Here is a 25,528-nt window from a genome sequence, read left to right as displayed (position 1 = left end):
TTAAAGTTGTCTTGCTTTAGGTCCCTTGCTTTTGTTGAAAGCAAATATTTACCTTAGAGAGGGTAAGTTTATGATTGGTTCAACACTGTGCACCACACAACACCTTCATCCCTCTCACATCCCACCTGTCTGTTCTCCTTATAATCACACAGTCTACTAAATGCCAATGTTTGCTGTGAGGGTGCCTCCATGAAGTTTCATTTTGTTTAGGTAAATGGAAGACAGAGTTGGTGACGAGAAGGCCATGAGATCCACAACCTTAACTAGTAAGTGATTACTGCTGTGGCTGTTTCCAACTTCACTCCTCCCAAAGACTTCCTGATATGTCTGATAGTCTGTGCCTACTCCAGCATTTAAGTCACCCAGAATTACAAGCTTGTCCTCTTTCAGCACATTGATAATGAGGGACTTCTGCTCTTGATAAAATTCTTCTTTGACCTCCTCAAGGCTAATCACGGTGGGAGTATACCTTCTGATGACGATGTCATGGAGCTTTCCTGCAGGTAGCAATAGCATTGCCATAAGCTTGATATTCCCTCCTTTTGGAAGGCATACAATCTTGTTGACTAGATTAGTTTTGATTGCAAAACTTACCCCAGCTTCACGACACTCCCCATCATGGCAGCCACTCCAGAAAAACATGTATCCAGCTCTGACTTCAGGAAGCTGGCCCCCATTTGCCAGCCTTGCTTCACACAGGGCTGCTATCTGGATGTCATACCTGCCAAGTTCTCTTGCAACAAGAGCTGTTTGTCTTTCAAGTCTACTTGTTTTCTTGTTGTCTATAAGCATACACACATTCCATTCAACAATGCTGAATAGAATCATCTTTGCAAAAGTTTTTGTACATTATTTTGTGTTTTGACCCCAGAATAGGATCCCCACCTGCTGCAATAAGGAGGCCAGCATGAGGTTAGGTGAAGCAGACAATTTTCAGGGCACGTTTTCTTGGCCCTTCCTTACACCAGGAGGTGAGCAGTGTGGTCCTTCAAAAAGGACTCAGGCGCCCAAGGCACTGCTGAATCAATCACAGTGTTGCTTCAGTCCAGTGAGAACATGACCTTATGGCCTAGACTGTCTGTGTCAGTGTTTTGACTACAGCTCTCAATGTATCCACATCTGTTGCTTCAACACTTGCCCATCACCACAGGAGTTTGAGGTAGGTAAAAATGTTTAAGTGATATTTTTTGACTCACACATATATTGAATTTAAATGAGGCAGAGTTGTATGTAGTTGTCAGTCTCACTCTCTCTTCCAGAGTCATCAGTGTCTAGTGGCAAGAAAAATGTCAGAATAACTGCCAATGGCTTGGGAAGCAGTGAATGACCTTGTGTGTTCAATGTCTAACTGAGCTCTAAGCACTTTGCTTCAGTCACCCTCATGGGCCATTGGAACAAATTGTTCACATCTGCCTATTTCACCAGGGACGTCTTCATATGCTTGGGGTATACAGCTCCCTAACTCACTGATGGCTTTAAGACTATCAGTTACCTTCAGCCTGGATTATCCCACCTACTACGCCAGTTTTACAAGGATATGGCCACTGTGCATGGAGTCACAGGTGAGAGTTGGGTGACAGGTAGACACCAAAGGTGGAAAACAGACTCAGCAGTTCTCACACCAGAGGTATTTGTCTTCCCTAAACACTAACCACCTGGATGCCATACATTTTGTGTATGTGTAATCTCTTATAAAGTCATCAGTTTCCTTAGCTGTAAAATGGAAATAGCAGCACCTCCCTCCAAGGGTTCTTGTGAGAATCAAATAAGGTAATATTTGTAAAACATCTGGCACAGTGTCTGGCACATAGTAGGCACTTAATAAATGCTTTTTTCCTTTCTATCTACATTGTACTAATAAATACTATGGGAAATATGAAAATTCAAATAAGACAAATTCCTTGTCTTACAGGAATTCACATTCTTGATAGAGGTACAACACTTATCATGGTATCACATAGTATGGAATCAGGGATGGTACCCCTAGCACCTCTGGTACATGATACACAGCTGACAGTCAAGCTGATTCATCCCTTCACCATGATTTTTTTCTTTACCTTCTAGGGTCCCTGAGCAGAAAAAGAGCATAGGATTTTCTTCCTTTCCCCTCCTTTTCTCTTGCTTCAAGATAAGAGAGACTTGTCACAAAACATACACCTGGCAGAGGAGGAAAAGGGGCAGGAGAACAGTGACAATGGACTTGGCATGACATCTCCCACGCCTCTGCAGTCACACAATTCATCCCCAGGGTATAGCATTTCTCCTTCCTCATCTCATTTTTTTCAGATTCTTTATCTTCTTTCAGGGTTTAGCATCAGTGCGCCTCCTCTGTGTACTCTTTCCTAATCCCCCTAGCTGTTAGCATATACTGTGTGAGTCCTCTGTCACTCCATATCTTATAATATGGAGAAGGAAATGGCAGACCACTCCACTGAGGCAGGTGGATGGTGCAGTGGTTAGAGCACTGCACTTGGAGTCAGGAAGACCTGAATTCAAATATGGCCTCACACATTTGCTGGCTGTGTAACCCAAGTCATCCACTTTTTCTCATATGTAATATGAACTAGAGAAGGAAATGGCAAACCACTCCAGTATGTTATCCAAGAAAACCTCAAATGGGGTCACAAAGAGTGGGATGCAACTGAATGACAGCAATCTTAAAACTATATTTATCTGTGTCCATACCATATCAACCACCACAATAGGATGTAAGCTCGTTGAAGGCAGGAATTGTTACATTTTTTCCTTGCATCTCTTACACATAGGACAGTGCCTTACACAGAGTAGGCATATAATTAATTAATTGCTGGAATTTAAATGTAGTGTAATAGAGAGACTGGCCAGAGAGGGCCCAGTCCTTACAGCACTCTCAAATTTGCCCTTCCTGACCAGTTCAAGCACAATAAACGTCCAGTTCTCTCATAAGGACAAGGGTAATGTTTTTGTGACAAGTGTATTCTGTGCCGTTACTCCAAAGTTAGGCTGCTCCATCTGCCCTTTGTGGTTCCATTGTATAAAGCCAATGACTTGGAGTCCCTCTCCTCTGATAGGCATCAGCTCAAGCCCCAACTAGCTATGTTTCTCCCCCCCCCTCCATATTAGGGGCCAGTAACTAGCATCTCAGTTCCATTTAACCACAGTACATCAATTAGCTTTTACAAAGAGATATTTACTCTAAGGGGCAGCTAGGTGGTACAGTGGATAGAGAGCTGGTTCTAAAGAAAGATCTGAGTTCAAATGTAGCCTCAGACACTTAAGAGTTGTGTGACCCTGGGCAAGTGTCTTAACCTCTGTTTACCTTAATCCACCAGAGAAGGAAATGGCAAATCACTCCAGTATCTTTGCAAAGAAAATCCCAAAAGGGGTCACAAATAGATGGACACAACTGAAAACACTGAACAACATTTACTCTAAAGATATAGCGAGAAAAATGTACAAATATTCCCCCTCTTCCCCAACACAGAGTGGAGAGGGGCATACTCTCCCCCAAACCACCTTGGTCTCTATGGGAGCAGGCTCAAAATTTGTTTCCGTTCCTACATGGCATGGGTCCCATCACGTTCATGTGTAGATGTGGCATGACTGCTTTGTCTCAGCTTCTTCTGTCCTGGATCCAAAAGGTTACTCTTTGCTGCAATACCTAGCCTGGAACCCAGGCTCTGAGATGGCGGAGCTCCCTTACAATGATCTTTCAAATTCACAAAGTCATGAGATCCTTCATCTAGAATGGAATGGAAAAAAACAAAAATAAACCAAGGACCAGGGTCTGCTTTCTCAGGGACATGTGGCCTCAAGTTAAGTAGAAGATGCTAAGGCCCTGCTCCTCACAGCATAGTCTCACCCCTCCAAAATCTGATTCTCCAACCCTCAATTAAAGGTGTAGGAGGTGGACATCTTTCAAATATCTCTCCCTCCTTCAAATACCACAATTTTTAGCATACTTCACCCTAATCTATTGGTGATATCTTCACAAAACCCTTTTCTAATGAGAAAGTCTTCCCTTTTCCAGACCTTAATGCTATCTCTCTCTTTAGACTTCAGTCTTAACACCTTTCTACCATGTTCTGGCTCCTGGAAGCCTCTCTCTCTGCCTGACTTTCTGTCTCTCTGTCTCTGTCTCTCTCAATCTCCACCCCCTCCCCATCTTTGTCTGTCTCCGTGTGTCTTGGTTACGTCTGCCTGTCTCTGTCAGTCTGTCTGTCTCTCTCTATCTCTGTCTGCGTTGGTATATCTGCCCATCAGTCTGTCTGCCTGTCTCTGGCAGTCTGTATGTCTGTCTCTTTCCCTTTCCCTCCTCTCTCTCATGGTCTATGATAGTCTTTTTTGAGGCTGGGACCTCACACTTCAAGGCACTGATTAAGTCCTTCACAGATTTACTTGTTTCCTTTCCGATCTCATGTGTCTTTGTGACCCTGTCCCTCACTAACCAGCCAAGTTGAATTGACTAAGACCACGTAGAGCTGATAAATATGGGATATCTTTTCTTGTTCTCAGCAAGCAATCCACTTCCTGATTTAGGCTGGATGGTGGGAGACTTCAGGTCCCACTCGTCTTATACTCTATCAAGTGGAGCTCATCCATTAGTTGGTTTTCTTTAACTTTTTATTTTTTAAAAGAGGGGGCTCAGTGTGGAGGGCAGTATGATTGATACAAAAACAAAAGGCATAAATAAAACTTTTTTAAAAGACCATATATTCTACCCCTTTGAAAATTTTTAAATGTATGTGACACTGATATCAACGTTCTCACCCCAATCTAATTGGGCAGGGTCACTTCACCATACGCATATACATGAAGAGTTAAATAACACAAGATGTAAGTGTCCTGTGGGTGACAACGATGTAAGGTCGTAGTGGTCCGAAGGAATCCCAGATACTATGAGGATGTAAGGGGGACAATCTGGCCATATCTGGTGCCACAGGGATCTGTGCCTCGGGATCCTGCTGGTGATGTGGCTATTGAGGGCCTTTCATTCACTCAGATGAATTGAGGCATTAACGCATGGCACTTGACCGCACTGATATTCAGAGGTTTCCAAATTTATTTGACCTACCACTCCCTTTTTTAAAAAAATTACTCATCACCCCAATGGAAATCCACTTCCTTTAACCCTTTAACATTTGGGGGGGGGGGAATTTATGTCATTTCAAAAAAAAATACGGCTCCCTGGATCATTCCAGCCCCCCCTAGGGGGAGGAGCTTTGGGAATCTATGATGGGTACAGGTTTCTTCCATCATTGCTGGTGGCAAGCCCTCCTCACCATCTCCTCTGAAAGCCTGCAGCGAGGCACTGCCCCCCGCACCAGCTGTGGGCTTGCTCTGGTTCTATTACAATTTGTGCTGACCAGTACAGCACTCCCACCTGCTGTCTCTCACTCTTGCCACACGACTACCTCACCTTCTTTTCTTTCCCACTCCTACATGCTGTTCTTGATCCTACTTCTCACACCCATGGGATTGTAGGAAGGAAGGAAGAAAATGAGAATGTATCAAGCACCCACTATGTGGCGGTACGATGCCAAGCACCTTGCAAGTGTTGTTTTGTTTGATCCTCTCCATAGTCCTGACTATTATCATCCCCATTTTACAGATGAGGAACCCAGGGACACACAACTAGGAAAGTTCCTGATTCTAAGCCCAGTGATCTATCCAGGATGCCACCTAGCTGCCTTTAGACTTGGAAGGGACCTTACAGGCCTCCTCGTGCCGCTTCCTTATTTAACACAAGGAACATGTGACTCAGGCTCAGAAAGGTCAAGTAATTTGTCAAGGATGATGCGGTTTATAAATGTCAGAGGCAAGATTTGAACCCAGGTCTTCCTAGCTTCATTCCAGCACTCTCTCTACATCACTATACTGACTCCCTCACCATTGTTTGAAAGTCATCATGGCTAACATGCTGCAGCCTGCTTGTTCACCAGGTAGCTTTTCATTCTCCTCTGGGTCAACTGCAATTTTGCTTCTCCTAAGATTATGCTGCACTGTGGCTTGCAGTCATGTAGCATCATGGTGAGAATGTTAAAAAAGGATGAAGCTTTGTAGCAGCATGTGGTCTGGGATCATTTAAAAAATGCACTGCTCCTTGGATGCAAAGCACTTCTAGTTTAATTCTGGGTCCAGCTTAGGATTTTGGTGTCTGTCATGGAGAGAAAGGGGTAGACAGAGAAAAGGAGAAGGATAGGGAGGGGGGAGAGAGAGACAAGGTGAGAGACAGAGACAGAGAGACAGAGACAGAAAGAGAGAGAGGAGAGAAAAGGAGAGAGGGAGAAAGAGAGAGTGTGGGACAGGGAGAGGGAGGGGGAAGAAGAAGGGGAGGGGGAGGAAGAGGTGGAGAGAGAGACAAGGAGAGAGAGAGAAGGAGAAGGAAAGAGAGGAGAGAAAAGGAGAGGGAGAGAAGGAGGAGAGAGAAGGAGAAGGAGAGGGAGAAAGACAAGGAGAGAGTGAGAAAGAAGAAGAGAGAAAAGGAGGAGAGAGAAAGAGAGAGAGGGAGAGAGAGGGAGAGGGAAGGGGAGGGAGAGGTGGGGAGAGACAAAGAGAGAGAGAAAGAGTGGGAAAGAATGATAGAAAAGGAAAGAGAGAGAGGAGAGAGAAAGGAAGAGAAAGAAGAAAAGGAAGAGAGAATGAGAGAGAAGTGAGAGAAGGAAAGAAAAAGAGAGGATAGAGAGGGAGGAGAGAGGGAAAGAGATAGAGATATATAAAAGACATAGATAGGTAGAAATAGAGTGCAGGACTTGGAATCAGGAAGACCCAAGTTCAAATCCTGCCTTGGACACTCCCTAGCTATGTGACCCTAGACAAGTCACTTAACCTCTCTGTATCCTGGGTTCTGCATTTTAAATACCCTCCCAGGGTTATTGTGAGGATCAAATAAGTTAATGTATGTACAGCACTTTGTAAAATCTTAAAGTGCTCTATAAATGTTCGCTTTTATCATTAGATGTATGGGTTCACATAGTTCACATGTATGTCAGTCTGTAATAGAAAGTGGCATAAGACATAGACGGTCAAGCCATGGAGTCAAGAAGACCTGAGTTCAAGTTCTATTGTTGTCACATATTAGCTTGTGACCATGGGCAAGTCACTTAACCTCACAGATGGCACAGTAGATAAAGTGTTGGGTCCGGAGTCAGGAAAACTCATCTCTATGATTTCGAATCCATCCTCAGACATTTCCTAGCTGTAGGACCTTGAGCAAGTCACTTCACCCTGTTTGCCTCAGTTTCCTCATCTGTAAAATGAGCTGGAGAAGGAAAAGTCAAACCCCTCCAGTATCTCTGACAAGAAAACTCAAATCGGGTCACACAGAGTCAGACATGACTGAAAACATCTGAACAACAACAACCCAAGTAACTCTCTTATACTGAGTTATAGGTAATTTTCTAATCTATGTGAGTAGAAGGAATTTCTACTCACCAAAGTCCCTACATGGATGAGTCACAGGGATTGTCTTTCTTTTTGGTTATATTCATATTCCTAGCACTTAGCACAGAACTTGGCATGTGTTTAATAAATGCTTTATCCATCTATCTGCGGTTCAGTGAAGATGTGATCTGCTACCAAAAAAAAAATCTGTTTAAGTCTAACTGTTCTCTCTTCATGTTTTCATCAAGGATACCCTTCATGAACACACAGACTATTATCATAAAGATTTTAGAGAGGTAACAAAGCACTTGTGTTTGTGAGTGTGGGTGTGGGTGTGGGTGTGAGTGTGTCTGTGTGGGTGTGGATGGGTGGGTATGGGTTTGGTGGGTGTGTATGTGTGTGTATGTATCTGTATGTATGAGTTGGTAGTTCATATCTCTCCAGACTCCTTTTTAATCAGTAAAAATACCATCTGTAATGATTCTTTCAAAATCTCCCCCCTTCTTTCTTTGAATTATCTTTAAAATCCATCCCTGAGTATCTTTCAGATTGTGCCGCTTCTGTCACAGATTTCACATGTATGGACTTGGTCAGACTCTTTCTGACCTGGCCTTTAATGTCTCCCACATTCTCACACAGTACATCATTTCTGAGGTGGCAGAGTATAAATACAATGCTTCTACTATCATTGTAGTTGATAATGGGTCACTAGAGGAAGAACCAGCAGAACTGTTCTATTTCATTATTTCATGTTCAACTTCCAGTTTTATATGAATGCGGAGGGAGGGCTGCGGAGGGGGGAGATGGGGTGCCTGGAGCTAAGATGGTAGAGTTGAAGAAGCACTCAGCCAAGCCCTCCAACCTTTGCCTTCAAACAACTTCAGAATAACACCTCAATTCAAATTCCGGAGTGGCAGAGTCAATAAAAGCTCAAGATGAAACATTCTTCCCATCCAAGACAACTTAGGAGGTCAGGAGAGATGTGTGACATGGGAGTGGAGGTTGGCCCCAAGCCCAGGTAGATGCAACGCCAGTGGTGAGACTAAGTGATGGTTATAGAAGGAGAAACAGCTCAGGAGCTCTCAAGTTAGAGATGGGAAGGGGACCTGGAAACTTGTCCAAAAGAGATTACAGGGAACCCCTGTATTGGCACTGGACACAGGACCAGATGCTGTTGGGCAACTCCATTGCCTATACCCACTTCTGGGTCACAGTACGAGGGCAAAAAGAAGCACTTTTGGTCAAGAGGGAATGGGAGCCCTGAGGAAGCCCTGACTTCTGGTGCCCCTTGAAGATGAGTATCCATTGCAATCACAAGGGAACTTACCCAATAGGGAAGTAGGAGGGAAAGACGGTAATGGAAGGGGAGGTGATAAAAATGGAGAGTGGATAAAGGAAGACAGCGATCAAAAGTAAAGTAAACTTTAGAGGACAGGACAAAAAGAGAGAATAAATAGAAGAAAATAGAATAGAGGGAAATGCACAGTTAGCATTCATAACTGGGAATATGAATAGAAAGAACTCATGCATAACACAGAAATAACTAACAGAAACAAGAATCCAACAATATGTTGTTTACAAGAAACACACTTGAAACCGAGAGACACACACAGAGTTAAAATAAGAGGCTGGAGCTGAATCTATTACACTTCAAATGATGTAAAAAAAGGCATAGGTACAGATGCTCCCTGCATGATATGTCCAAGCTACCTGAATGCTCATTTTCCTCTCAGTTACTTTTTGCTTCTTTGTAATACAATACTGTTTGTAATCTTTGGATATCTTCTTCCATAAGCCCACATCGTCCTTGACTGTTATGCATCTGCTTACTAGGGATGGAGAGTCTGATGACTGTGGCAAGAGGCTGTGTCTACTTAATTGATATGAAACAGTTACCAAAATTTCTTAAGGAAATGAAGAGAGGCAATATCTTTACTTTCATTCATTTTCCATTTTCCAAAGTATACAATTTGATTAAGTCAAGTTAAAACTACTTTAAGTATATACAATATTGTTTCAATATTCTTAATATTTCTGCATCCATTCAACTTAAACATTTATTAAGTGCCTGTTATATTCATGACATTGTGCTAGATGCTAAAGATACAAAGCTGAAAAAGACATAGAACCAGTTTTCTAAAAGATTATATTCTAGATATGTGTAGAATACGTATACATGTATTTGTGTACATGTATACAAATAACTGTAAGACAAGACAATGTGATGAGTACAAAGTGCTATGAGAAATATGACGAGAGACAGAGAAAGAAATAGAGACAGAGAGACCACTTGGTATTTACAGGGTAAGGAGAAGGAACAGTCAAAGAAGACCTCATGTAAGCAGTGGCCTTCATGTAAGTTGAGCCTTCAAAGAAAAAAGAAATTTCAATAGAGATAAGAAAGGAATGTGTTCACTCCCAAAACGACAGATGACATGAATAAAGGCACAGAAATGTTCTAAAGTGGATTACTCACCACCTCCCTAACACCTCCAATACTTTCCTGCCTCCAAACCTCTACCCACACGGTCCCCTACTGTGTTTTACTGGAATGCCCACCCATGCTCTCCAATCTCTATCTGTTGATGTTATGTTCATCCTTAAAAATGTAGCTCAGATGCCATCTACTCCATGAAGCTTTCCCTGATTCCTCCTTATCCCCAATTACAAAAAATTTTTCCTTCCTTTAATCTCATGGAACTTTATGCTCAACTTCACATATTCTAATTTGTATTATATTTAGATGTATGAATGTCTCCTGGTACTAAAATCTGTAAGCTCAATTAATACAGAATATATTACACATACTAAGTGCTGAAGAATGACAGTGCTCCAGGATATTTGTCAACAGGAGACACAATCTCCCTCCCTCCCTCATCACACACACACACACACACACACACACACACACACACACCTCATCAGACTCACAAGCACTGATGTTGAGTGTCAGCTTCTGCTAGGAGGGTAGAGCCTGAGTAGTAGGTCAGAGTGAGCATAAGGTTTGAGACAGAAGAAGCTCTATCTCCTTGTAAGAAGAGCAGGGACCTTTGCCAAAGCAGCAGGAATTCAAGTGAAATCTCACCAGTTGCAAAGGAGGCAGGGATCTCAGTGACCTTTGCAAACGGTGTCAAAGATCCCTGGGTCCTTTATGTACACAATACCACTTGTAGGATGAAGCTAACATCCTGCTGCTGAAGGAGGACTCTCTCTTGTCTGGGTTCATGAGGAAGCTTCCCTTGGATTTGAAGTTATCAACACATCAAGGAGTCCAGGCTGGCATAATTCAATTAACTTTAGCATAAGGGAATGGAGAGAATTCAAGTAAGCCCTTACTACTAGGGAAGGTGGAATCCAAACAGAGTGATCAGCTTTTCCTGGCTGCAGAGAAAGGTAATCCACCCATGCATGACTAAGGTAGGAATCTGCCTTGGAAACTCTCTCTGCCCAACAGATTTCAGGGGCTTCATTTCTACCATCAGACCAAAGAGCCCAGGGGGCAGGGAGCAGATCTCTCGAATCAGAGTGGGGAGGGGGATGGGAGGAGCGGGGACAAGGCTCAAAGGAGGAGAAGGAATATCTCTCTCCCAATAGACTGGGAGTCCCCAAGGGCAAAGGTCAGGGACCGTATCTCCCTCTTCAGATTGTGAAGTCCCTGAACATCCTGCCTTCACTGTCCACCTTCCCATTGCACACAGGACATTACTCTATACACAGAAGAAACAATATGTGGTGTTAACTAACCAGGAAGTGATATTTTCCATGTTACATAAATGTGTTGGACTTGAAGTTAGGAAGACTTGAGCTCAAATGGGACCTCAGATGCTTACTGGTTGTGTGACCTTGGATAAATCACTTAAACCTCTATTTACCTCAGTTTCCTCATCTATAAAATGGGGATAACAGTGGCATCTGCCTCCAGGACTGTGTGAAGATCCTTTGAAACCATATTTGTAAAGCACTCAGCACAGTACCTGGCACATAGTACATACTCTACAAATATTAGCCAGTATTATTATAGTTTATTATTAGTAATTATTATTATCGGTCCAGCTTCTTTTTGGTTCTGTTTGACTTCTTTAAGGCCCAAAGTCTATGCTAACTGATGTGGATTTATTTTAGATTGAGAATCAAGGTGTTCATTTATTTTGGATTTTGGATTTACTACTACTACTACTGCTGCTACTACTGCTACCACCACCACCACCATCACCACCACTACCACCATCTCTACCACCACCACTACTGCTACTAGTACTGAAAATAATAACAATAAAACTTTTAAAAGAATTAAGAAATGGTTTCAATTCTCCCACAATGCCCTGAGTACCTCTAGTGGTCCCATTCTGGCCTTGGCCTCACATGTCTGATGCAATAAGAGGGTGTCTAAAATGCTAAGAAACATTGTCATTGTCCACAACCTAGAGGGTAATGGTTCACTAGCATCCCCATCCTCACCCCAAACATACGCACATACAGAGAGACCAAACACATAAATATTCACAAACAATCCATAAATATAGGCACATATGTGTATGTATGTGTGTATACACACACAACAAAATGCACTCATCAAGATGTACACACAGAGTTCATTCACACAGATACATACATACATACACACATAAACCCACTCCTCCTACCTGATAAATAGAATTAAAAACCTGGCTTTACTTTCTTCCAGCAGATGCCCCTGAAGAAAACTGCTGGCATCGCAGGGTCTTACAGCTTCCTGCAATCAGGCAGGAAGGCTAATTAGTCAGGTTGAGCTCCATGGGGGGAAATGCTGACAAATTTAATAGGCAACCAGTGTTTGGGCCCCCTGGGGAGCAGGCAGGCACTCATAAAGGCAGAGATGTAGCAGGTCAGAAGGCCAGGGAGGGGATGGGCTGGCATTCTCCAAATCAGACTTTTCCCTCCAGCTGCTTTAGGGGTTAGGGTGGCTCTTGGCACAGGGCAGGTCAGCTAAGACAAATCAAGGGGCCTTCCAACTTCTGGAGATGCCTCCTTCCTAGGGATTCCTGACCGGTGGCTAAGCTCCCAAAAAGAAAGAATCTCCCCCTCCTTCAAAATACTTCCTCAGTTATCATTATCTCTATCCTTGCCATTCCTTGAGTTACAGCTCACACTCACGTAGAGTCTCCAGCTTGTCATTTCTAAATCAGCCCCATAGGACCAACAGGTGCAGCACCAAGACTGGAGAGATACTGAAAGTGGGAGGTTCCAGTCAGGTCATGGGCATAATTAGCAACATAAACGGAATTCAGAACACTATAATAATACCTGAAATTTAGATAGTCCTTTAAAGTTTGCAAAGCATTTTATTTTTGAATGAGGAACCACACAGGAAGCTGGTCTGTGCCCTGGCCCCTCAAAGAGAGAGACAGGTACTCTACTATAGCCAGGAACATCCTAGAAGCCCACCATCACTAGGGACCAACTAGGAGTTCCCTATGTCACTCCAGCTCTCTCAAGAAAGGGCCAGAAAGCATGTCCAGCTCCATACAAGCTACATCCAATCACAGATTCCTCTGAAGCACCCCTGCTCCAAAACCAAGACGAGGCAGGTACTTCAGGTATGAGCACACTCTTTTTACAGATGAGGAAATCAAGGCTCAGAGAATTTAGCTGGCTTGCCCCTGGCCATACAGCTACTAAATATCAGGGATAGGATTAGAATCTAGCTCTTTCTGTCTCCAAGTTCAGCTTCAACCATTAAATTGGCCCCAAATTACTAGGAGTCAAGTCAGAATAGGGTTACTGGTGGTGCTTTTGGATTTGTTTTTTTGAACCCCAAATCATTCAGATATAGCCAGCTATCTATTATCTATGAGCTAATTGTTCGCTGTGTGGATTATCTGTTTTGAACTGAGTCTTCTGAGGGGAGCCCGGTGAGAGAATAATGGGAGGAAAGGCCCTGAATTCCAAAGAAAAGCAAAATGATTTCCAGTACATTTCTACCACTGCTTTTGCATTAGCCAGCTTCCTTCCTTGTATTAGGAAGAGTAGTGAGTGGGGCAGAAGAGGCAGCCTTTAAATTACCTGGGTCTGACTTAGCCATTTCAAACCAAAGCAGGTTTTTTCCCTAAATAGCACAGACACTGGCCTCAGCTCTCCCTATGGAACGTCTGTGGAATCCTGTTTCTGTGTTCAGGGTCAGTTTTTCTGCTTTCTTCTTGCCCGTATCATGGTCTTTGGGTGGATCTCTCCCTGGGAACTCAGTTTTTCCATCTATAAAACTGGGAGGGCGGAAGAGAGGAGAGAGACTGGGAATATAGATGATAGCCAAAGTCTTCGCCATCTCTGACATGCCACCCTGGAAGAGGCTTCTGGCTCCTCAGAAGGCCTAGCCTGCCCCACTGCTGACTGTTAAGTATGTGCAGTGCATCCGCTCTCTTGTCTGTCCATCACCAGCCTGATTATCTCCTAAGCTATTTGCTGCCACCCTCCCAAATAAATCAAACTGCAGCCTCAGCATCAACCGCCATCGGGGAGGATCGCTCTCCACGGTAAAGAAGGACTTGAAAATTGCTTGTGTCGGCTGGATTAAAAGAAAATAAAATCTGCACGCTATTCCCAAACAGTAATGAGTTTGACTCTACAAAATGAATTAGATATTAGACAAAATTGCCCAGCCCCAGAGGGCACTGCTACAGTGGGAGGAGGGGGGAAAGGCCTGTCCTGTGCAGCCTGCCTACAGTTCTTGGCTTACATCTGCAGCTCGAGTTCTGTAGAAAAAACAATGCTCAGGAGCCATGTAGGGGCAACAGATGTCTTTTTCCCCTTTTCCTACTCTCCTTAACGCTACTTTTGGTTTGGTAGACCAACTGTGCTCCTCACACCTGGTTAGGATTCCTGACCATTAAACATTCCTCTGCTCCACCTCAAAACTGAGAGGCTTCTCTCCATCATCTGCCCTCAGATGATGAATTCTAGGAATTCTGAAAGCAACATAGCTCCAAGGATACAAGACCACCCAGTCTCCCAGGGATCCAAATCACTAAGACTGAAGGGGCAGCATCTGAAGTCAAACATGTTCCAAAGGCAAAGCCCAACATTTGACCTGCCACTTTGTTAAACAAAGCACCCATACCCTTCAAAAACATATAATGATCAAAAATCAAGAGCATTCATTTTCTGGAGTTAAAGGTTATATTCCTACACCTGCCACTTATTGGATATTTGACCTTCAGCAAGTCACTTTCCTCATCTACATTCCGGTGGAAGTAGATTATCTCAAAGATCCCTTTCAGCTCTCAATCTCTGATCCAACAATGAAGGAGACACTCTGTCAAACAGATATTGACAAGGACGCAAAACAATACAGTAGCATTTCATTTATATAGCATTCTCTGGAAAGAAATTATTCCACGGAAGTAAATTTTTCCGATAACTGGAGCTCATCCCTTATAAATAATAGCTTTAATAACAATTATTAAAGCTAACATGTATATAGTGCTTCATGGTTTGCAAAGTGCTTTATATTTGTGAATTCCTTTGATCTTTTAACCAGATGAGCTGGGAATCATAGGGTCAGGTATCTCCTGAATAGTCTAAGGTGTAAGGGTGGGAGTGGGGAGGAATGTGTGTACAGGAGCCCAGAGGACAGTACCATACCGACTACATATATCTAGAAAATGGAAGCATGGAAACATGTCAAATTCAGAGCAGGAGTCTCCTTCTTCTCCCAATTAGTATCAAGGGCAAAGATCCATTGGACCTGACCTAGTTACCCAAAGGGAAAGCTAGGTGGCTTAGTGGATAGACTGGACCTGAAGTCAGAAAGACTCATCTTCTTGAGTTCAAATGTGGCCTCAGGCATTTACTAGCTGTGTGACCCTAGGCAAGTCACTTAACCCTGTTTACTTTTAAGCTGGAGAAGAAAATGCCAAACCGTTCCAATATCTCTGCCAAGAAAACCCCAGATGAGCTCGCAAAGAGTCAGAACACGACTAAAATCACTGAATAGCAATGAAAAAGTTACTCATAACTTTTTTCATTTGAAACATTTGGGATAGAAATCCCTCTAAGTAGATCACATGCTTTACTTCCTTCTGAGAGGAGAAAGAACATTATTTTTTCTTAATGCTCTTTTTTTTTTCTTGGGGCTCTTCATTATGAACGTCAATGATTCAATTGTATTATACACAGTGATATGTGCAGGTGCTCCAGAGAGAGGGAAGGCTGTTTGCCCTGAGATTAAACAGCCTCAGACTACTGAGCTTTTCTTATTTTCTATCTTCTCCCACAAATATTACTTGTCATTTTTCAGATTTCTCCTTAATGCCAAAATACATTTTCTTACGAGGCCAAAAGCATCTGTCATTTTGTTAATAGTCTCAAATTTGCTCCTTATTTTATGCACAATTGTCTATAAGACAGTTCTGCCTTCCCTTCTAACCACATGGATATTGTAATAGCTGTTTGACACTCAGAGGTATTTTTGTCTTACACGCAGTAGGTATTTAATGATGGTTAAATTGGGCTAAATTTCAGCTTTGTGATCATGTCCTGGATGGTTGAGGTTACCAGAAGCCTGACTCCTGGACAAGTGGGGAAAAAATCATTTTATGAGAGATAGTTACTGCCTTCAAGGAACTTACAATCTAGGTAAGAAATTATAAGATAAGCACGTGCAAAGTACATAGAAATCCCCACCATAGTTGAGAGCATCCAGTGGGAGGTATTGATACCAAATTCGATAGAACTTCAGAGGATATATGATACCCTGAAGAAGACAAACACCTTTGACCCCTGAACCGCATACCAACACTAATAAAATATTAATATTACATACATGGTAGGTACAAGCATGGGGCAGGAGGCAAGAAGGTGGTTATCAATTAGTCAGTCATGTCTTTATCAAGTATGTGCTTTTAGCAGGTGCTAAGCATTGTGGGAAGTATAAGAAAAAGAAGACTTGATCCCTGCCATCCAGTCTAGCTGGGTAGTTGACCCTCATATGAAGGAAGTCAGAGAGCAGCCCAAGACAAAATACAGTCAGGCAGAAGCAGAGTTGTAACTAAGAATCTTCAAACATGGGACAATGTAAAGAGTGAGATAAAGCAAAGGGTCAAGGGAAGCTCAGTAAAGGTGTGACCACTGAGATGAGGAAGAGAGGGAAAGGAGAGAGAGAGGATGGAAGAGAGAGGGACAAATGCAAAAGAACAGAGGGAGCAGAAATCATATAGCCTAGACTGTACTTTACTATTTACCCTTTAATATCTATTATCTGAATGGGATTCTCACAAGAACTCTGTGAGGTAGGCAGGGCAAATGTCATCCTCCGCACTTTACAGATGAGGAAATTGCGGCTTGGGAAAAGGTGGAATAATGCTGTGAAATAACTAAAGTTGTAGTTTGTAAGTAGAAGAACTAGGGCTAAGGGCCAGGTCTCCTAACCTGTAGTCTGTAGTTCCTTCCCCTGCACTAAGCTGCCCCTAAGGCAGGGGGAGATAGTGAGCTAGAAATGAGCAAGTCATTTTTCTTACTATCTCTTCTCTGGTCAAACTATGGCCAAGAAAACTAAATTGAACAGATGGCAGCCCACCATGTTTTCTCTTTCACACTGGGAAAGGCCAGGGCTCCCTGATTAATGTGCCCGAGTTCTCAAAAAACAAATGCCAGGAGACAGGGCTTTAGTTCCACCAAGCATAGAGCTGGCTACATCCCTGCCAAGGTCCCCTAGAAACAGTGGTCAGACAGAACACAGAAGCAGCCAATGATGATTTTGGCTCCCACCTCAGGGGATCAATAACTTCAAGGCAGAGAGCCATCCAGTTCAGAATTCTACCCTTCCCTCAGTCCCATCCTGAAAAAAAATAACCATTATGCCCTAGGGAATTCTAAGCAAAACCTGCAGGATTTTTGCAGAGGAAAAGGGAACACCAGCAAGCCCCTAGAAATCAGAAGGTCATAGGATTTAAAGCTGCAAAGGATCACCAAGGTCATCAAATCCAAATCCTTCAATTTACAGACAAGGAAACTGAGCCCCAGAAGAATGAAATGATTTGCCCAAGGCCAGACTGGTATTAAGTAGCCATGCTGGAATTCAAACCTAAATATTCCAACTTCAGACTTTTTTACCTGTTCTTCTTTGGGGAACTTGTCCCACTCATCCTCCTACATCTCCAGAGGAAAACCCAGCAAAGAGGCAATTCCAGGCTGTCAATCTGCCTTCCAAGTGGCCAGGCCTATCAAGTAGACACCTTCTTTATTATTTCAGCCGCTGCACAAAAAGGCCATATCGGGTTTTGAGTGGGCTCCTAGGAGGCCCAGAGCCCGGAACATATTAAGATTATTCAAATGAACCCAATATCTCTCACCAGTGTCTTCTATTTTGCATCCACGTTCTTTCTTCCTTTCTCCTCATTAGTTTGCCTGCTTCTTCTCACTCAGAAAGTATAAATCAAAAGGCTGTTTCTGATCACTAACTGTTAGGTCAGTCCAATTAGAAAAGTAGGAAACTATTTCCAAGCCTGGGCGTAGAGGAGCTGGGGAGGAAAGGTGTCAGAGCAATCACAGGCCTCCAAGGTTAGAAACCAGAGAGGCCCATGGTTTAATTATGACCATTCACTCATTCAACAATCAGTTATTAAGCACCTACTATGTGTAATGCACTGACCTAGGCTCTGAGGGAAGATATAAGCAAAAGTTAGTCCCTTCTCTCATGCAATTTATAGTCCAGTGGTGGTGGGGAGGAGCAAAGAAGATGTATACTTGTAAGAAAACTCCTTGTGCTAACGCCTTCTCTGCATCTTCATGTCTTACAAAGGTGTCTGAGGTCTAGAGAGATGACTTGTCCAGGGTGACAAAGTCAGTATGTGTTAGATGATAAACTGGAACTGACACTTTCTGCCTCTGAGGTTAGTTCCCAAGCCTCTCTACTCAATTCCACTGCAATACACTTGCCCTCCCTTCCCTCTGTACTAAGAAAATCAAGGCCATTCCCCAAAACATCCCTCTTTCTTCTTCCCATACACCTCAACCTCCTGATATCATGTCCCATTCTCTCCTCTTTTACTCCAGCTTCAACTGAAAAAATGGTACCTGCTCATGACAAGGCCAACATTCCATTCCTATTTTTAATCCCATCCTCTCCCATCTCCTCCAGTGAATTGCCTCCATAATCTCCTTCCCTGACTCTAATCTACATTCTCTTGCTATGTACTGTCATATTCCTTGATGTTTACAAATATACTCTCTCACCAGAAGACTTTACTAAGAAAACAGGTCATTGCCCATGAGCTCTCTCCTCTCTTCTCAAAACCTGGAATTGTCCTTCATTCTCTCCTCCCTAACTCCAGTTTATGATAAAGAAATGATCCCTATCCTAGATAAAACCAGCCCTCTACACCTGCTCTTAATCCCATCCCCTCCATCTCCTCAAATTGCCACCATAGTCATCTCCCTCTTTCTGTAATCTCGACTCTCCACCTATCCACTGGCTCATTCCCTGATGTTTACAAGCATGCCCAACTCCCATATCCTTGAAAAGTCCTTACTTAATACTACTATCCCCCTCAAGCCGCAATTTCATAGCTTTTCTCCATTTCACAGCCAAACTATTAGAAAAAGATGTCTACACTCATTGCCTCTACTTACCTTCTATCCATTACTTAGTCTTTTGTAAGGCTTCCAGACTCACCTTTCAGCTGAAATTTCTCTCTTCAAAATTACAATGATCATCTCTTAATCACTCAGATGATGGCCTCTTCTCAGTCCTCATCCTTTTTTGAGGACTTAACACTATTGACCCATCCACTCCAGGATACTATCTCATTTCCAGGTTTTCATGGCACCAATGTGTCTTGGTTCTTTTCCTGCCTGCCTAATCACTCTTTCTCAGTCTTCTTTGCTGGGTCATCATCAACATCCTTATGCCTAACTGGGTGTGACCCAAAGCTCTACCCTAGTTCTTTTTTCTTTTCTCTATACTCTATTGGTGATATTACTTATTTGGGTTCAGTTATCATCTCTGTGAATATGATGCCCAACCTTAGTTTTTCTCTGGACCTCCAGTCTCATATAACAGTTGCCTAGTAGACCTTTTAAATTGAATGTCTCAAAGATATCTCAAACTCAATATATTTAACACTCATTCACCCCTATTCCAGATAGTGCCCTTTTGTCAAAGGCACAAGCATCTTTCTAGTTGCTTCTACTTCCCCAACATCTTGCATATCCCTCTCCTCCTTTCAAATTATATGATCAAATTCCCTTCACTCAAGTCCCTATAACTTGGAATATTGTCTCCCTGTTTCAAGTATCTTCCCTTTTCAAACAATTCTCCAATCCAGCTGCCACACTGCACTCTCCTGATTCTCCTCTTACGTATCTCAATACTCTTTCTCAGTCTCTTTTGCTAGATCTTTTTCCAGGTCATGACCACTAACTGCGGGTATCCCACAAAGATCCCTTCTTTTCTCTTCCTATACTGTATGGCTTGGTAATTTTATCAGCTGCCATAAATTCAATCATCCTCTCTATTCAGGTGATTCCCAGATTTATTTATCCAGCCCTAACATTTCTCCAGACCTCATCACTGACTACCTGCCTACTAGACCTCTTGAACTGGATGTCCCCTAGGCATCTCAAACTCAATATATCCAAAATAGAGTTCATTATCTTTCCCCCCAAATTCTTGTCTCTTATGAACTTCCCTATCACTCTTATGAACTCCTCTATCACCCAGGCTTACAATCTCAACATCATCCTCAATTCCTCATTTTCCCTTGTCCAATATCACCAATCTACTCTTGCTACTACTTTTTCTTTCTTCCCTTATTATTCTCATATATGTTTCCTTCATGACTCACAGAGCTGATACCCTGGTGCAGGCCCTCACTACTTCACACCTGAACTATTGTAATAGCCTACTAGTTGGTTTCTCTGGTGTAAGTCTCTTCCCACAGCAGTTCATCCTCCATTCAACTGCCAAAGTGATCTTTCCAAGCCATTCCTCAATTGATAAATAGTCAAGGGATATGAAAAGGTCATTTTCAGAGGAAGAAAGTCAAACTATCAATATACATATGGAAAAAATGCTCTAAAATACTTATAGAGAAATAGAAATTGATAAGCTCTGATGTACCACCCTATTCCCATCAGATTGGCTAAGATGACAAAAAAAGGAAAGCAACAAATGTTGGAGGAACTGTGGGAAAACATACACACTAATATATTGTTGGTGGGAACTGTGAATTAGTACATTCTGGAAAGCAATTTGGAACTATGCCCAAAAAGCTATTACACTGTGTGTACTCTTTGACCTAGAATGCCAGTGCTAGATCTATACCCCAAAGAGATCAAAGAAAGAGGAAAAGGACTTACATGATATTTATAGAAATTCTTTTTTTTTTTGATGGAAATGAATTGGAAATTGAAGGCATACCCAACAACTGAGGAAGGACTGAACAAATTAATTTACATAATGTGAGGGAATCCAATTAGACTATAAGAAATGACGAAAGTGATGGTTTCAGAAAAACCTGGGAAAACTTATATGAACAGATGCAAAGTAAACAGAGCCCAAACAACAAGTTACATTGTAACAGCAATAATGAAATAATAGTCAGCTGTGTTCTCTTAGTAACTGATCAACACAATGACCTACCAGGTTCCAAAGGACTCATGATGAAAAAATGCTATCCACCTCTAGATAGAGAACCAATGGACTCAGAATACAGTGGGAAGCATTGTTTCCTTCCTTCCTTTTCTGTTTTTTGGGGGTTTTTTCTTTTTTGATCATGGCTAATGCCGGAATTTGTTTTGCACCTCTACATATATTTGTAATGAGCTTTCTTTTTCTGGCCTTTTCAATGGGTGAAGGAGGGGAGGAATAAGGGAGAGGCTGAGACCAGATCTGAAAAAAAAAATTGAATTTAAAAAATAAAAATCAAAGTGATGTTCCTAAAGCACATATCTAACTACATCACTACCTACATGATAAACTCCCTATTACTTCTAGAATCAAATATAAACTCCTGGGTTTGAAATTTAAAATCCTTCACAATCAGGTTCCAATCTCTCTTTCCAATTTTATTACATACTTTTCCCTTCTGACTCTTTAATTCAGCCAAACTGGCCTTCTTTCTGTACCTCAAACGCAATACTTCACCTCCTACCTCCAGCCACCCCCTAGGGCAGCCACACTTTAGAGCTCACCTTCACCCAAAAGTGACCTCCCTCCAAGATCATGAACTTAAAATTTCCCTTCTTATGACCCTCCTAGCACTCCACTTTTCCCAATCCCTCCTGCTTACCAAATACAATCTTTTATTTATCCCTTTTTTAATCTTGACTGTATGTCTCACGGCAGTGAGAAATAAATCATTTCTAATAGTTTCTAAACCATTTACACTCTCCCAAAGCCTTCAACCTCATCCTCACCCCTTCACTCACCTCCAATGAACACCTCCTTCTACTTTACTAAAATGGAGACTATGAGTTTGCTGTGATTCATTTCTCTCCACCTCCAAATCCCTCTGTATTTTTACTTTCACACACTCCCACCCCACTCCCCGTTTTATTTCCCTTCCTTCTTGTGAAGGCTAACCCCTCCATTGGTAATCCCATTCATAATCTTTTCTACCTTTATCAGTCTCTTTCTTTACCAACATTCAATGCCTCCAGTTCTACTGACTGCTGCCAACAAAAATGTTCTCTATGCTTTAAAAAAAAAACAAACAATTTCCTCTACCCTGTCAACCTTTCAAGATGTCCTCCCAGTTCTTTTCCATTCACTGGCAATTTCTTCCTCTAAGGGTAGTGGAAAGAGCGCTGTATTTGTACTTTAACCTAGAACAACCTGAATTCAATTCCTTGCCCTGCCACCTACTAGCTACATGGCCTGTGGCAAATCCCTTAGCTCTTCCACTCCCACCCCAGCAAATCTGAAGAGAATCTCCATTCACTGCCTAAACTAATATCGCTACAAACTCATTTCCTTCTCAGTCTGTCTCAATATGATTTTAACTTAACTTTTAACATAACTTTTTATTTTAACTTAACTTTTAACAATTTAAATGAAACTCTTCTCTTAAAGGTCCTCTTCATTGGCAAATATGCTCCTTCCTTACTTCCTTTTTGGAGGTCTCTGAACTTTCCAGCTTTGCCTGGTTTTGGCTTCAGGGTACATCATGTCTCCCCAAAACAGAAATGAGCCCCTGAAATCTCAACACCATGAAGACTGACTTGTTTTGACACTCAATATTGTCTCAATTCCCTCAGTGGTCTATCCCCTCAGATTGGAAGGCAGGACAGGGAAGCAGTAAACTCCTCCCAAAGTCTTGGATTGGAGGATCTGAACTTTCAGAACTTTTCACGTAATTCTCTGTTTTCTATCAGCAGCTCAGCTTGGATTCAACCTCACTGGACATCATGCTCCTGTGGGCTGAGTAGGCCCTGGTGGCCTCCATTGCTTTTCAGTTTCCTTTTGTGTGTCCTCCCTGCCCACCCCCACCCCCATTTAGATTGTAAGCTGTTTGAGAGCAAGAACTCTATTTTTCTTATTTGTATACTAATGTCTGGCCCATAGGAGGCCTTTAATAAATGTGAATTGAATTGAAAATACAATGAATGACTTTTTTCTAAATCCTCATTCTTCTCAATCTCTGACAATATTTAAGCTACACCCTCCTTAAAATTCTGTCCTCTTTTGAGTACAATGAGTGAATGACTGAATGAATAAAGCATTTACAGTATTTACTATATGCCAAACACTATGCCTGGTGCTGGAGATGCAAAGAAAGGCAGAAACAATCCTTGTTCCCAAGGAGTCTAGTCTAAATGGGGAGACAATATGAAAACAATTTTACACCAGAGATATCCTTGATTATTGACTATGCAATAGATGTCCAAGAGATCATTCTTTTGGGATGACTAACTGACTGATTCAGCCACTCACAAGCTCTGAGATCTTGAATCAAGTCACTTTACCCATCTGAGTCCTTCCTTTGGTAAACTGCCAGCAACTATAACATTTTGAATTGGATACAGGGGTGGGAAGGCTGCAGCCTCAAGGTTACTTGTGGCCCCTAGGTCCTCAAGTGCAGCCTTTTCACTAAATCCAAACTTCACAGAACAAATCCCCTTAATAAAAGGATTTGTTCTATAAAACTTGGACTCAGTCTAAAGACCACACCCAAGGACCTAGAAGGCCACATCTGGTCTTGAGGCTGCAGGTTCCCTACCCCTGATAAGATAATCTAGTGTAGGGATTCTTAACCAGGGGTCCATCGATCTCCAAGGGGCTCGAGGGGGGGGTGGGGGGTGAGGGCCACGAACTCAAACAGAAAAAAAAACACATTTTATTTTTCCTAACCTCTAATTGAAATTTAGTATTTCCTTTAATTATTTTAAAACAGTCTTCTGAGGAATCCATAGGCTTCCCCAATGGCCAAAGGTGTCCATGACACAAAAACAAGTTATGAGAACTTGATCTAGTCTAGTCCTCTCATTTTTACAGATGAGGGATCTGAGGCCCCCAAAGATTAAGCAGCTCCCCTAAGGTCACACAGGTAATAATTAACTGAGCTAGGGTTTGAGCAACTGCTAAAAGGTTTGCAAAACAAATAAAACCCAAGTCTTCTACCTCCAGACCCAAAACTCTTCTAACACACCATGTTGCACTAAATCATCCCTAAGACCCCTTCCTGCTCTAACATTCTGGGTTTCAATATATAACAAGGGTGTTTCGCCTTTAATGGAAGTTCTCTAACATAGCTACAATTACATACAGTGGTTAGAGAAATTGTTATTTATTGGAAAAACTCGAGACATTAGTCTACTGGGGAGGCCTAAAGTCAGAAGACAACAGTCAAGCAGTCAAGCCCTCACACTGGAGGTACTAGCGATCCTGGAACATCTCATACACCCCACTGAGGATACAAAGAAAGGTACAGACAGTCTTTGCCCTCAAGAAACTCCCATACTAATGAGAGAACATGTAAATATATGTGTGTGTATATGTATACACACACATGTGGGGCATGTGTGTGTGTGTGTGTGTGTGTGTATGCAAAGAGAGAGAGTATTATCTGTGAGTAAAAGCAAGGACAGAGTAGCTGATTCATAGAGTACGTGGAAGGAAGACTAGAAACTGGAGATTAGTTGGTGTTTAGTGTTGGCCATGCTCCCCATTTCCTACTAAAAAATGTTCCAGTCAGTCAATAAGCATTTACTAAGTATGAGACTATGTGCCAGGTACTGTGCTAAGCTCTAAGAATATAAAGGTAAGAGACAGTATCTGCTCTCAAAGAGCTCATAATCGAATGGGAAAAGAACATGAAAACAACTATGTACAAACAAGCCTAATATGGAATAAATTAGAGACACTTCAACAGAGGGAAGACTTTAAGGGAATGCAGGAAAGTCTTCTCATAGAAAATAGGATTTTAACTGAGACTTGAAGGAAGTCAGAGAAGCCAAGTGGAGATGAGGAGGGAGAGCATAAAACCTGGAATCTGGAAATGAAATGTTTCATGCAGCAATAGCAAGGAGGCCCATGTCATTGGATCATGGAGTACTTGAGGCAGAATTGGGATAAGGTGAAAGAAGAATGTGGGCCATCTTTTGAAGAGCTTTGAATGTCAAACAAAAGATATTATATTTGGGGGGCGGAGCCAAGATGGCGAAGTAGAAAGACGCACATACACATAGCTCCGAACCCACAAACCACAGAACGGCAGAGGGGACTAACCCAGGGCGAATTCTGCACCCAGAGACCACGGAATATTGGAGCGAGGGAGATTTCTGTTCCGGAGAGACCTGCAAACCTCTCGCGGGGGGTCCTTCGCGCCGAGGACTGCACGCCGGGGCGGGAAGCAGAGAGCAGCCCTACCGCGGCAGCGACACCATGAGAAAAAGATCCGAGAGGGCTACGGGGATGGGATCTCCAGCGGCCACGCGGGTCCCCCCACCCACAGAGGGACCTGCAAACCTCTCGCAAAAGGTCCGTCGCGCTGCAGACACGGCGCCCAGCCCAGACCTGCAGCGGCGGCAGCGGCAGCGGTCGCGGCTCCGAGAGGCACAGATCTGAGAGGGCTCTGGAGGCGGGAGCTTCAGCGGCAGCACGGGCCCCCCCACCAACAGGTGACTGACGGGGGTGGGTGAGAGAGTCTCTTTGGCGGGTTGAGAGGGGAGTGGGGTGCCCCCATGGCTCGGG

The 25,528-nt window shown here is 42.7% G+C and overlaps 1 protein-coding gene across 1 annotated transcript in view; it reads right to left on the bottom strand.

Annotated features, from left to right (window-relative positions):
• Window positions 1-3,386: 3,386 nt before the first annotated feature.
• Window positions 3,387-25,528, bottom strand: part of CFAP58 (cilia and flagella associated protein 58) — a 163,505-nt gene continuing 141,363 nt past the window's right edge. The window contains exon 16 of the mRNA XM_072621691.1: window positions 3,387-3,721. Within this exon, the coding sequence (XP_072477792.1) occupies window positions 3,698-3,721 (24 nt within the window). The 3' untranslated portion in view covers window positions 3,387-3,697. The remainder of the gene's footprint in view (window positions 3,722-25,528) is intronic.

This window comes from Notamacropus eugenii, chromosome 1 (genome assembly GCF_028372415.1).
Source record: "Notamacropus eugenii isolate mMacEug1 chromosome 1, mMacEug1.pri_v2, whole genome shotgun sequence".
NCBI lineage: Eukaryota > Metazoa > Chordata > Mammalia > Diprotodontia > Macropodidae > Notamacropus > Notamacropus eugenii.
This window is presented reverse-complemented; position numbering and strand designations above follow the sequence as displayed.